Below are 13911 nucleotides of genomic sequence, written 5' to 3'. Positions count from 1 at the left end.
GGATGGGAGAGAGCTCTGTACCTTTTCTCCGATCTCTGTCTGGTCCCCGCCAGGCAGCATCTCCAGGTCAGCTAGCAAGGCACAGGCTTCCAGAGCCCGATGGTACCTCTTGGGATCCAGAGCTCGGCCAAACAGTACGTTTTCCTGAAGTGTGCAATTCTGGATCCATGCCTGCTGGGGCACGTAGGCCACGGAGCCCTGGCCAGAGGAGAAGTTATCTCAGGGTCCACACGAGGCCTGGCCTTGCAGCCCTTGCCAGGAGTTCTGCCCTCTCTCTTACCTTCACACACACCGTGCCTTCCAGTTTCTCCATCTCTCCCAGCAGGGCAGACACCAGGGAAGACTTCCCACAGCCCACGGGCCCCACCACGGCCACCAGTGCCCCTTTTGGCACCTGGATGTCTAGGCTGAGGGCAAGGAGGCCAGGAGCCCAGTTAGAGGTAGGGATCAGGATTTTGGTCTCCCCACCTTCCACCTAGAGACCCAAGCCCTCCTCCCTTTCAGACGCTACCCTGACAAGCAGAGGCTCTCCTTGCTTTCCAGCCCACAGATGGGGGCTGGAGGGGTGTGGCCGGGGGTTACTGGGTTCTGCTACTGATCTGAACTTTGGCTCACTTCAGGTAGCTGGGAAGGGACAGGAGACGCTGGTACCTGTGCAGTGTAGGGGGCAGGTCCTGGGCCCAGGTGAAGGTGCCATTGTGTATGGTGACAGCATATCCTGGAAGGACCAAGACGTACAGGGCCAGGGTCAGGGGGTGCAGGGCAAGGTGGGGCGAATCCCTGGGGTGGGGAGGGACTCAAGGGGAAGGGCAGGAAGTCCAGGGGCTGGGAGCCCTAGGAAAGGAAGAAAAGTGGGGGAGGCCTGGGGGAGTAGACTGAGGAAGAGCCCAGAAGAGGGAGAAAGTGGCGCTGGTGGGAAAAGGGGAAGAGGAAATGGCAGTCACAAGAAACAAGTCAGAAGCTTAGAACAAAAGACTTTCTGGAGCAGGGGCTGGGGCAAGGGCAGTCCAGGGAAAGAGTGTCTGGACCTGGGGTGATGATCTTTCTTTCCACACACTGGGGGTCAAGTTCATCTTGGCTCAGGAAATGCTGGATCCGTTTCAGAGACACACTGGTCTGCAGGAGAGTGAGTCAGCCTTGGAAGCTGGCTCCTCCCCCGCCCCCCACTTCCTGTAGCCTGCGCCACCCCTCCCCGACTTCCTGGGAGAGGCAGGGCGTCCTAAGGGCCCAGATGGGGTGAGGGGCCCCTCCCATGACTGAGACTTCTCTGGTTCCCACTGCCAAAGTCAGGGTCCATGATGGTAAGAGGAGGTTGTCTTCAGAGCTTCAGGTTTCTGGGGACCTCACCTGTCCCCCTCTGACTCCAAATGACCCTTGATTCTGATGGCCTCATGCCAAATACCCACCCCCTCAATTCCAGGAGCACTCCTTGATTATCTCCTGACCCTAACAACCTGCGCAGACTCCAGCAGAACGCCCAGCCCTGCCCCGGCTCACCTGGATCAGGCTGCTGATTAACTGAGGCAACATGTTGAGGGGAATCTTTAAAATATTGAACAGGGACACGGACACAAAGGCCTTCTCAGCGTCTAGCACGTTGTTTGGGTCCACAGACACATACACCCCAAGCGTGGTCAGGGTCACCTGGGAAGGGGGTGGAAGGTGGGTATCAGAATGGAGCCTGTTGGGCCCAGAGGGCTGGGCTGGCCAGGTGGCAGGTGGGAGACCCGCCCCGGGGGGAGAGCCTCACCAGGACGGGGGTGCAGACCCAGGTGAAGGTGGAGATGGCTTGGAGGTAGGCGGACTTGCGCAGCAGCCGGAGCTCGTCCTCCCGGATGCCTTCTACCTTCTCCAAGAAACTCGGCTCCCAGGCATACAGCTTTAGCACCTTGATGCCAGCCAGGATCTCACTCATCAGCTTGATGCGTGAGTCCTTGAACTTCATTTGCTCTGCCTGTGGAAAAAGTGGCAGTGGGGTGCCCTGTTCCCTTTCCCAGACCTCCGCCCCCAGGGGCTCCCACCTTCCATGCACTCACAATGCCCAGCGGCCATTCGGACGGCTCCCATGTCTCTTCCCTCCTCCTGCAGCGCTGGGGCTGTCCCTCAGCCCCCAGGTGCCCAGCCCAGCCCAGCTTCCCCTTCTCCTCTGTGCACAGAGCCCAGCTCCAGCCTTCTGTGCCTCCATCCCTGACCTCCCCACCACTACCCCCCAGGCTGAATTCTCTGCCACCTTTCCTGGGTTTCTAAGCCATGTTGTTCTTTCCTATCATTCCCGAGGAGGTCTTTGTGCATGCATGACTCCACCATTAGACTGGGAGCCTGCTGGGGGCACAGATCACTTCCTTCTTTCTGTTTCCCCAGACCCTCACCCAGGGCACAGCACACCAAATTGAGGATTCATTCAACACGACTTAGTGAACGCCTACTATGTCCCAGGCCGTTGTTGGACACCCAGAAGATCAAACATGGTCCCAGCCAGCCTGAAGCTGACAGTCTGATGGGGGAGGCAGATAGCAGTTACCTGAGTAAATGCTTAATAAATCAGTGTGTGTATTCCTTTTTTTTTTTTTAAAGATTTATTTATTTATGCAGCAGGGGTGGGGTGGTGGAGACAGAGGGAGGGGGAGAAGGAGAATCTCCAACAGACTTCCTGCTGAGTGAGCAAGGAGCCCTATGGGGGGGGGCTCCATCCACGACCCTGAGATTCTGACCTGAGCTGCAATCAAGAATCAGACACTTAGCCATGAGCCATCCAGGTGCCCCAGTAGGCACATTCTGAAGGGAAACAACAAGATACTGTGAGAGATGGGGTGGGGACTGGGAAGCCAGAGTTCATGCCGGGGAAGAAAGGGGTGGAGTGAGCAGGGAAGGAAGGGATGAGGTGGGTCCCAGGAAACAGGGGGTGGGGTGGCTCAGAGATCCGCAGAGCTTGGCGCTTTGGAGAAAAGAAAGAAGGCCAGAGTGGCTGCCACTGGGTCACTCCCCAGGGGGCGAGGGCTGGCAGTGAGCAGGGGCCTGGTGGGTGGGTGGTCAGAGGGCATTTGTCATTTATTCTACATGCACTGGAAGTTCTTTCTGATAAATATTTGCAAATAAAGGACTGGATGACTGGCTCTTCACACTGGGCACAGCGTGGGAGAGAGAAGGCTCTCATTAGACCCAAAGACCCGGGTTTGAGTCCCCACGGCCCTGATCTCTATTTCTCTCTGGGCTTTGGCTGTTCAACTACAAACTGAGAATGTTGCTAAGACCCTCTCGGGGTGCTGTGAGGATAGAGTGAGCTGAGGCTTGTGGAAGTGGCTTATGGTCATCCCCCACTCAGTAAGCAAGGCAACCGAGGGGCCCCAGGCTAGTGAGGGTTTCCCCCCAGGCAGCGGCCAGTGGCTCGGGGCAGGAGGCCCAGACCCACCAGAGCCCTTACCTGGAACGCACGCATCTTCACGGCCACGGCTCCATTGAGCGGGATCAGCAAGACCATGAGAGCGACCCCAGCCAGGATGGAGGGACCCAGGTTCTGAGGAGGCACAGGCGGATGGATAAGACAGATAATTAAATTATGTGCACGGGATCCCATAGACAAAACCCTATTGATCAGAGACATGGGGCTGGGCAGGAAGCAAAAGATGGCAGTCAGCCAAATGGATAGCGAAAAGCAGATATACAGAGAGAGCCCAAATGCTGAGAACATGGGCAGAAGCTGCCAGCCATCAGATAAGGACAGCAGACGGGGACAAAGAGGCAAACATAGAAGGGTGTCTGGACACATGGGAAGGCAAGTACAGACTGACGGACAACGATGGCCAGACTCTCACCCACCCTGCCTCCAAGTCCCTGTTCCCTCCCCTGGGATCTGTGAGAAGGCTAATGGCAGAGGCTGGAAAGGCTCAGGCGCAGACACCGGCGTCCTCACCGTCCTGTCCCTGACCCAAATAGCTAGGGAAGTCCTTGTGTCCGTTACGCAGCCCTCCGCTGACCCAGACTTGCTCTCTCTTGTCCTTTCTCAGCAGGGTCAAGGTCAGAGGAAGGGGGTGGAGGCCAGAGCTTAAGAGTCACCTGCCAGAGGAAGTACATTGCCAGAATGATCTGCAGGGGTATGGACACCACCAGGTTGAGGAAGGGAGCGAGATCCATGAAGCGCTGGGCGTCTGTAGACATGAGGTTGACAATTTCTCCCACCGGGGACTCCCGTTTGGCTGAATTGCTGATAACCAGAGCCTGCAGGTAGACAGTGGGGTGATGGACTGGGCCCCAGACCTCTCCAAGGCCCCCCAAGCTGGCCCCTAGAGCCCCCCGCTGCCCTGTCCCAGCTGACCTTCCTATAGATGACACCAATGATAGCCAAACGAAGTTTCAGCGCCTTCGCAAAGACGAAGTGATAAAACTGCTGTAAAATCAGGGTCTGCATCATGGAGCACGCAAACATAAGCCCGGCCACCAGGAAGCCCCACCAGGTGGGGGCCGTGGGGTTGGAGATAAAACTGATCAGGATGCTGTAGGGACGGAAGTGGGGCATGAGAGTGGGCGGCTCCCCAGGCTGCTTGGTCTATGGCTGCCCTTCCCTTCCGCCCTCAGCCTCCACTCAGGGCTGCCTCTGAAACCTCCCAGGGCGGGGGAGCCTCTGGCCCCCCACGCCCCCACCCAGACCATCCCCATAGCCAGACTCAGCCCTGGGCTGCCTCAAGACCATGACCCTCCAACTTTCCTCCCTCCTGTCCTCCCCGATTTCCCTACCTGCCATGGCTCGGCCGCCCGCCCCTTCCATCGTGCTCACTGCCAGCCTACCCACCCACCTTTCTTGCCTCTCGGACCACATGGCAGGAAGAAATGCCCCATGTCCACAGATTAGACTTTCCTGCATCTTCTCCTTGGCTGCTGAGGGCCCGAGAGCCTACCACGTAACCCTACAGGCTCTCCCCTCCAAATCCAAAATCCACCCTCTCCAACATCAGCGGCCCCCCGGTGCTGCCCAGTGACCTTCCCCAGGGCTCTAAGCTACTTCTTGTCCCCCAGCTCCCTTCAGCTCTGCTCTCTTACCTTCTCTCTGCCCCCAGTGCCCACCCCACTCAGTAGCTACCTATTTATGTCTTGTCTCTTAACCACCCAGTGAGAACTCCCTGCCAACCACAGCCTTCCCAACCACTGGCTCTCTTTCTCCTCTGCCTCAGGACAGGTGTCCCTCTGGCTTTCTGAGCTCTGTCCCACTGATTCCCTGACCACCTACCTACCCAGGACCATGTTCCATCATTGTTCTCCTTTCTCCTGATGGCCGATATAACTATCTCTGCTGGTGACCTTCACCTATTGGCATGACCAAGTCTCTCCCGTGTTGGGACAAAACTTCCCTCGATCCCTGGAGCTAGGGTCCCATAGCCATACGCCTCTCCTCCTGCTCTGGGTTGATTGCAAAACGTGCTAACTTCTAGCACCTGTGAATGTGACCTTATTTGAAGACAGGCTCTTTGCAGATGGAATCAAGTTAAAATGTGGTTATCGTGGGAGCACCTGGGTGGCTCAGTGAGTTAAGCCTCTGCCTTCCACTCAGGTCATGGTCTCAGGGTCCTGGGATTGAGCCCCGCATTGGGCTCTCTGCTCAGCAGGGAGCCTGCTTCCCCCTCTCTCTCTGCCTGCTTGTGATCTCTGTCCAATAAATAAATAAAATCTTTAAAAAATTAATTAAAAAATACCATTATCCTGGAGTAGGGTGAGCTCTAATTCCAGGGACTAGTGTCTTAATGAGAGAAGAAAGGGATTTGCACACAGAGACACAGATGGGAGTGTGCACACACACATGCACACGGGAGAATGCTGGAGGCAGAGATTGGAGTGATGTGTCTACAAGCCTAGGAATGCCAAGGATTGCCAGCAACCACCAGGAACTAGGAGGCCTGATACAGATTCTCATTCAGAACCTCCAGAAGGAGCCAACCCTCCAACAACTTGATTTCAGACTTCTGGTGTTCAGAACTGTGAGAGAATAAATTCCTATTGTTTTAAGCCTCTTAGTTTGTGGCAATTTGTTCCGGGCAGCCACAGAAAATGAATATGTGTTCTTTACAGGAAGTTTCTAGGTCTCCATGGTCCCTGTTCTCCAAGGCAGGTCCCCTGCTCTAGGTGCTTCCCCTCTGTCTCAGCCTCCATTCTTGGTGCGCACTAACAAATCCAGGTTGCCTGCCTCAGGCTCTGTTTTTCTGGTCAGCTTGCTGTCCTGAAGACCATACCTTGTCCCAGAAGCATTCTCTGCACTCTGCGCCACAATCTGCTCTTTCCCGAGCTCTGGCCCTTCCAAGCCAGTTTTGTGCTCACCCCTTAATGGTCATAGTTCCCTAGGACTCTGTCTGGGACCCCCTCCATGAGCCCTCTGGGAGAGCCCAGCCACAGGGCCCTAGGCTTCTACCCAATGGCCCTGAAAACATGGTCTCCAGTGAGCTGGGACTGTCCCCTTGGCCCCTCACCACCGCACCTCGGCCCCAATATAACCCAGACTCAACTCACCACCCTGCCTGGTGCCCAGACCCTTCCATCCAGAACATTCATTATCCCAGTGAAAGAGATTCATCGCCCTCCACTTACCCACGTCAGAGCCCAGGTGGTGTCTGACCCCTCCCTCACCCCGGGACACACCCACTCGCCAGCAGCACCTGAGTCCTAGCTCATTCCAGGCCTGAACCGACCAGTCCTCTTCTGACCTGATCATCCCCCTTCCATCCATCCAGCCACCCCTCCCAACACCCCCCCCCCCATGACTGGCAGGGAGATCCTTCTGAAACGCACACTAGATGCCCCTCCTGGGCATCAACTCTTCCAAGGATTTCCTTGGTGCTCCCTCTCTCGCCCCTGCCTCTGGTCACACTGTCCTCCACAATTCAGAAATACCTTGAGTTCTTGAGCCATGCGGGTGGAGACCTTGGTGATTTGACATAGGGGCTTGCCCTCTCCCCTCCTTCCTCACCTAGTCAATGAACACCTGCCTGTCCTTCCAAGCTTGATGACCTCCCTGGCTGGCAGGGACGCCCCTGCTCCTGCTCCTCCCCAGGCTGGCTTCCCCATCCCTCCTGGGAATTTCCAGACACCTGACTACCTGACTACACCTCGGCCTGCACTCCACTCTAACGGGTTTACATGCTGGTTTCTCCTGCAAGACTTTGAGATCCTGTCTTATGTATCCCTGTATCCCTCGTGGCTGGCCCCATTCAGGTATACTGGGGGCTCAATAAATATTCTTTGAGTGAGAATGCAGACATGCATGAATTGGGGGCTCAGCTGCTAGGCGGTTCTCCTTCTTACCCCCTCATTTGAGAGCTCCTCCCAGTCCAAGCCACCCAAGCAACAGACGACAGAGCCTATCAACGGGAAAAAGCACTGCAGCTGGAGTTCACAGCCCCAGACTCCCATCCATCCTGACCAGCTGTGTGCCCTGGGGCCAGTTCGCCTCTCTGATTTTCTGCTTCCTCATGTGTTTGTTTTGCTTTGAGTTTTCCTGCTTCCTCTCTTGCAAAATGGGAAGAGGGCCACCTGTCTGTAGGATCCTTGGGGGGATTTAAAGACAGTCTTTTTTTTTTTTTTTTAATGTGAATTGAGAAACTGCACTCGCCAAAGGTCACCCAGGGAGTGGGGATAGGCCCTTCAGTCCTGCTCTAGGACTCACTTCACTTCATGTGGTCCCTCTGGGCTCAGTCCTCAGGGACATCCAGCCAGCCCCCACTACCCAGGGGAGGGTGGGCACCAGAGCACATGTGGTCAGACCTGAGCAGCTGTGGATTGACGAAGGAGAGCAGGTCCTGGGCCACCTTGAGGCATATGCTGATGAGGAGGCTGGAACAGAAGGTGACCAGCAGGGCCCACAGGAAGGAGGGCTGCTGGGGCCTGCGCCGCCCCCCCAGCAGCATCTCGTCCTCACCAGACACTGTCTTCCCCGATGACACCGCAGTCTTGTGTCTGGTTCCGGGAGGAAGAAGCCATGGGTAGAAACAGGCACATGTGCCCCAGGAGCCAAGCACAGCTGGGGCTGGCGAGCAAAGCTGCCAGTGGGAGCTCCCTTCAGCCAGAGGGTCCTCTCCTCCAGCCCCTGCCTCCAAACAGGAGGAGGCAGGATTGAGAGGAGAGGCTGGCCTCAACCTTCTTCCCTTGGCCCCTTCCCCTTCCAATGGAAGTCCCTGGAAACCAGCTTTCAGGCAGGGCAGGGTAAGCCCGGACACCTGGGTGTGAGGGCAGCTCTGCCACCAGCCACTAGGGGGCGTGGGGGGGCACTGTCCTATCTTCACTCCTGCGCCTCCCCATCTGTAACCTGGAGACAACAGAGTGTCCCCTGCAGGGCTATTGGAGATTGGGCTCATCTACTCATCTGGGACCACATTTGGGCCCTCTGGAGTCATTAGGGCTGGGGAGAGCTGGCACCACTCCGGGCTGAGTGTCCCAGCTCGGGATCCCCCTGCTCCTGCTCTTCTCCCCACCCCGACCCCTGGGATCACCTCAGTCCCCTGCAGGAGACTTGGGGCGTGTGTAGTGGGGTGGGTTGGGGGGACCTGGGGACCCCAGGGAGGGCCTCACCGCGCAGTGGTCTTCTGAAGCTTCTTCCAGGCCTCCAGCAGCCCATGCACCACGTTCTGCGAACAGTCCTCCTCCTTCAGGGACCAGAGGTCCTGCTCCTCCAGCGGGCGCCGGTACCCAAGGATGGCCATCCTGGGGTGGGCAGCAACCCCACACAGGGGCAGAGCTGAGCAGCCTCAAGCTGGGGACCAGGGTCTCCAGAGCCCCTAGGCCTCCAGAGGAGGACATCCCTAAGGTGCTATGGCCAAGGGCGGTGTACCCTTTATTCCCCCAGGGAGCAGGCTGGAGGTCACTGCCTCCCATGTCAGGTTCTGACCTCGCCCCCATCCCCCCCAGATGCTCCGTTGACCCTGGGAGCCTGGTAATGAATTTTACGCTGACTGGGGCCCGGGAGAGGACAAGGCTAGGTGGATGGAGTCCCAGACCCAGGTGTCTCAGTGCGGTGTGGCTAATGAGCTGTCACCCAGGTCACAGACACAATTATCCTGCTCAAGCCGCTCGGAGGGGCGGCCAAGGAAATGACAAGCTGCAAGCTTATCCTGGACCCAAGAGCTGGGAACTAATTACAGGTCCTCTCCAGGTCCCTGGGCCTGTTCCTGTGATGTGACAGATGCAGGGCTGGCCTATGGCCTGGGATCAGAGCTGGGCCAGCCCGGCCTCTGTACTCAGCCCCTAGCCCAAAAAGACAGGTTTCCCTACCCTCACCTGCCCACGGGCCCGGTTTGGGGCAGAGGAAAGAGCCTCAACTTCTGGCCCACTTCCCTTCCTCTCCACCTCCTGTCTCCCCCTCCCTCTGGCCCAGGCTGGAAGAAGAGCCAACTCACTTTGTGAACCACCAGAAACACAGGCGGGAGAGGAAGCCAGCACTGAGCTCCGGGCAGGGATTCTAGAAGAGGAGAGGGCAGGATGGGAAGAATCCTCTCAAACCAGAGCGGAGGGAGCAGGAACCTTTGATCCTTCCTGCCCTCAGCCCCAGGAGTGCAGATGACATGGGGATGGAAAGAACTAGAAGGAACGGGGGCTGCCGGTAATGGGCTGGGCTGAGATGTGGGCCATGGAACCCCCACTCCCACCCAGCCTCCATGGAAAACTCACAGGGCTGACATTTCTTGGGGAGAAAAATGGCGGCTTCTCCCTGAAGCAGGACAGGATGAGAGCAAAGAGCACCAGGGCGAAGTAGATGTAGAAAGTGGTGAAGCGGAAGGGGTCCGAGATCTTGCCCTAGGGGGAGAGTGCAGAGGGACCTCAGAGGCACGGGGAACTCTGGGTCTCCAGTCCTGCCCCAAGAGGTCCTCTGGGGCATCAGGTGCCTCAGGGGTAGGAGGCAGCTCCGAGGTGGCCCCTGGGGCTCCCACCCAGAGAGTTCTGAGAGATGGGGAAAGGTCATAGGGGGACCACTGTTCAGTGACGGCTGGCCAAGCACCTCCCCTCCATCACCTTGTCCAACCCTCCCTACGAAGTACGAAATCTTATGATATCCTGTTTGCAGTTGAGGAAATGAGCCTCCAAAAGGCTGAGCAACTTGCCCAGGGTCACACAGACAGTAAGCAGAGCAGCCCGAACCTGCCCTTCTGACTACCACATTTGACTGCCTCCCCTTGACATGGAGAAAGGACCCACCCCATCACTGCAGTGAAGGTCAAGATGAAGCCCACACAACAGAGGCGGAAGGGAAGAAAGGCGAGAGCAGGATAATGGACAAAACTACTCATGCGTGTCTGCCCTCATGTGCTGGCCGACACCGCATCCCACACTACACTCGGTGGTGGCGGTCATGGCTAAGAATGGCCCCTTGTACGCCCGTGAACATCCCACGAGGGCTGTGTCCGGCCCCATTCCCCTGTGCTACATGGGCCTCACCCTCAGGCCTCGTCTGCTTCCTGGCAGAGATGCAGCAAGTAGGGGACAACATGGAAAGGCCTGAACAGAAGGGGAGGTCCTGGGAGCAGGGGAGGGGCAGCCCAGGACCTAGTAGTGACCTTGAGCCCTGAGACCATCCCCCAGACAGTGTTGCCCCTGGCAGGTTCCCCTCCTTCCCCTTACCTTTGCCATGGCCAGCAAGATCCTGGAGCGGAAGGGGACGATGGCACAGACCACACACAGAAACCAGAAAATGATGAGGACCCCCGAGGACTGTACCCCCCGCAGCCGATCATACTGGATTAGCAGGGTGGCCAGCAGCTGCGTAGGGAGGGCGAGGAAGGCTGGGCCAGAGCACATCTGGACCTGCCTCTGTCCTCCCCACCCCACATGGCCAGATGTTTTTGTGGTCACCTCAACCTCTTCCCACTGCTACAGTGTCAAGCCCTCTCCCGAGAGCCCACTGTTTCCCCAACACAACCCCACAACCCACTGGAGACTCCCTGCATCCCCTTCCTGGGCCCCACACTGACCATGGTGATCCCCACCACCAAGGGGGTGACAAAGAAGATTGGGGCGGGGGCCCCACCGTGAACCAGGCCATGGAAGGAGTAGAAGAGGTCAGCCCAGGAGACACACCACAGCAGGACGCCTGAGACCTACAAACAGGACACACATTGGGGACTCCATCTTCAAAAGGAGGGACGGTTCCCCCCAAAGAAGGGCCTTTTATTCTGAAATGGCCAGACCTGCCCTGGGTCCAGCCCCCTGAAGCTAGGCTGGGCACGGCCAGAACGTTGCCAGAGAACTTTCCTGAACTTCCTCAAACAGAGACTATCTCGTTTGACTGCAGACCCAGCTGGCAGGCTGCCATGGCCCTGAGCAGCTGGCTGGGCAGGTGTCTCTAGGACACATCGATGGCTGTTTGGCAGGGCGGAGAGGAGAACCTTGAAATGGAGAACCTTCCAAGTGCCAGCCCCCCCGCCCCACGCTGGAGATCCCTGGACCCCTGACCGTTTTGAGCCTGGAGAGGCGGGAGAGGACGATGTAGCCTCCGCAGTGGTATTCCCGATAGAGCAGGTAGCCGGGCAGGGCAGCCCACAGGTAGAAGCAGGGCGCCCAGGCCAGCAGAGAATTCTGGAAGCAGGGAGTGAGGTCCGGGCTGTCAGTGTGCACGGACAGATTGGAGTCCTGGGGACAGAGAAAACAGGACAGCGCTGCAGCAGCTGCGACTGCAGAATGGGGCCCCTCTGTCAAGGAAGGGGATGGGGTCTGGGAGGCGCTCCCGGAGCTCTGGGGATCAGAAGGCGGAGGATGGTGATGGATGGTCAACGTGCAAACGAGCAGGAGCTGGCGGTGTGCACACTTGCCCGCGAGGCCCCGGATGTCCCTGTGTCCCCATTTTCCTCCCTTTCTGATTGAGGTACAATTTAAGTACAATAAACTGCACCCGTGCAAAGGGCACGATCCGAGGGCTTTGGCATTGTGCACACTGCAAAGTCACTGCCACAGGTCAGATACAGAATATTTCCATCATCCCAAGAGGTACCTTGTAGCCCTCTGCAGTCCGTCCCTCCCAGGAGACCACTGCTCTGCTTTCTGTCATTCTAAATTTCCACTCTTTTTTTTTTTTTCTTTTAAATCAGTGTTTTATTTTATCCACGTAATCATTTGGTAAATATGGTTGAAGAGCCCACTCCCCTAAGCCTTTCCCAGGAAAGAATAGGGAGCTTCTCTGAGCTTTATTTCCTTCTCCTTTAAATTCAGGAAAGTCATCCATCACCCCACCTACCTCACTGGCTAGGCTTGAGCTCAAAGGAGCAAAGATTAAAGGGAGAGCTTTGCAAATCACAAAGCCCCAGGTGACCAACCACCCCACCTTTGGCACTGTCCTGGATTGAGCACAGAAAGTCTCTTGTCCTGGGGAGCCCCTCAGTCTCCATAAGACCCCCTCCCATCTCTGAACTCCACCTACCGAACCTTTCAGAAGGAGATGGGGGAATGCATCAAACACGTATTTTAGGGGCACCTGGGTGGCTCTGTGGGTTAAGCCTCTGTCTTGGGCTCAGGTCATGATCCCAGGGTTCTGGAATCGAGCCCTGATTCAGGCTCTCTGCTCAACGGAAGCCTGCTTCCCTCTCTCTCTTTGCTGCCTCTCTGCCTACTTGTGATTTCTCTCTCTGTCAAATAAATAAATAACATCTTAAAAGAAAAAAAGAACAATGATTAAAAAGAACAACAACAACACGCATTTTAGTGAGATTGTTTCTTCCAAGGCCACAAACAAGCTGACCTTTCATTCCCCTCTCGCAAAGCATTAGCAGTACTTTCCAGAAAGCTCAGAAAATATAAGGAACAAAAAAACCCATCCACAATCTCATCTATATGGGACAACAGTTAACATGGGAGGGTATAAAACTTTCTATTTCCTGGGGTGCCTGGGTGGCTCAGTGGTTAAGCCGCTCCCTTTGGCTTGGGTCATGATCCCAGGGCCCTGGGATTGAGCCCCGCATCGGGCTCTCTGCTTGGCGGGGGACCTGCTTCCTCCATTCTCTCTGCCTGCCTCTCTGCCTACTTGGGATCTCTGTCTGTCAAATAAATAAATAAAATCTTTAAAAAAAAAAAAAAAAAACTTTCTACTTCCTCACTGACAATTTAAATAATCGCCATGTTTCTTTTAGTCCACACTATATCTTCATATAACTTAATAAGTCAAACCATGAAAAAGAAAATGGTACCCTGCCTCATCATTCCCCACCCCAAGTTCATTTTCCAGCAGCAAATACGTCCAACTTGCTAACTTTGTCCTGGCATCTACTTCCATAGTTTAAAGCAATTTATTCTTACCATTTCTGTTGGATTTACTAATTGTTTGATAATGAAGCTGCATCTGTCTGTGCTTTTCTGTTGGAGTGTCATCCTTCCAGTGTAGAAACACCACAGGTTTTCGTTAAACAAATATTCAGAGCTGACACTTTTTTTTTTTAATTTGGCAGGTTTTTTTTTTTTTTTTCTTTAAGATTTTATTTATTTATTTGACAGACAGAGATCACAAGTAGGTAGAGAGGCAAGGAGAGAGAGAGAGAGAGAGGGAGGGAAGTAGGCTCCCCACTGAGCAGAGAGCCTGATGCGGGGCTCAATCCCCAGACCTCAGGATCGTGACCTGAGCTGAAGGCAGAGGCTTAACCCACTGAGCCACCCAGGTGCCCCAAGAGCTGACACTTTTTTTGACTCTGTCCATGTTTGCTACAACAAGCGCTAGGTCTTTCAAGCTGGGTAATGTGATTTTATCTTGCCTCTCTGGACCTCGGTTTCTTTGAGAGTAACCCTGGGATGATACCATCTCCCCCTTGGTCCCTCCAATCCAGCTGGCATGCTAGCCCCAGCCCTCATTTCTTCCTGAGTACTTTCCATGGAGTTCTAATCCCTTCTCTTCTGTGTCCAAGGAGCCCAGATCCCTGCCCACAGAAGGAGCCTTTCCCTTTTTCCTGGCTGATCCCCGCT

At 55.8% G+C, this 13911-nt stretch overlaps 1 protein-coding gene across 6 annotated transcripts in view; it reads right to left on the bottom strand.

Moving 5' to 3' along the window:
* Window positions 1–13911, bottom strand: part of ABCC3 (ATP binding cassette subfamily C member 3) — a 48366-nt gene that overhangs the window by 23893 nt on the left and 10562 nt on the right. For 3 of the 6 annotated variants that reach the window (XM_013062561.2, XM_045070331.1, XM_045070330.1), the window contains exons 2-17: window positions 11422–11598; window positions 10941–11066; window positions 10591–10728; window positions 9643–9768; window positions 9372–9433; window positions 8548–8679; window positions 7744–7935; window positions 4313–4490; window positions 4054–4215; window positions 3422–3514; window positions 1751–1954; window positions 1498–1644; window positions 1029–1116; window positions 652–718; window positions 281–407; window positions 22–198 (exon numbers count right to left, since the gene is read on the bottom strand). In XM_013062561.2, coding sequence (XP_012918015.1) covers window positions 22–198; window positions 281–407; window positions 652–718; window positions 1029–1116; window positions 1498–1644; window positions 1751–1954; window positions 3422–3514; window positions 4054–4215; window positions 4313–4490; window positions 7744–7935; window positions 8548–8679; window positions 9372–9433; window positions 9643–9768; window positions 10591–10728; window positions 10941–11066; window positions 11422–11598 — 2196 coding nt within the window. Of the gene's footprint in view, window positions 1–21; window positions 199–280; window positions 408–651; window positions 719–1028; window positions 1117–1497; window positions 1645–1750; window positions 1955–3421; window positions 3515–4053; window positions 4216–4312; window positions 4491–7743; window positions 7936–8547; window positions 8680–9371; window positions 9434–9642; window positions 9769–10590; window positions 10729–10940; window positions 11067–11421; window positions 11599–13911 lie in introns of those variants that run through there. The other 3 variants (XM_045070332.1, XM_045070334.1, XM_045070333.1) reach the window with 3 other exon arrangements.

This window comes from Mustela putorius, unplaced genomic scaffold (assembly GCF_011764305.1).
Source record: "Mustela putorius furo isolate JIRA1106 unplaced genomic scaffold, ASM1176430v1.1 tig00003962_pilon_pilon_pilon, whole genome shotgun sequence".
In the NCBI taxonomy this organism is placed as follows: Eukaryota; Metazoa; Chordata; class Mammalia; order Carnivora; family Mustelidae; genus Mustela; species Mustela putorius.
Note: the sequence above shows the minus strand (reverse complement) of the source record. Positions and strands in the feature narration are given on the sequence as shown.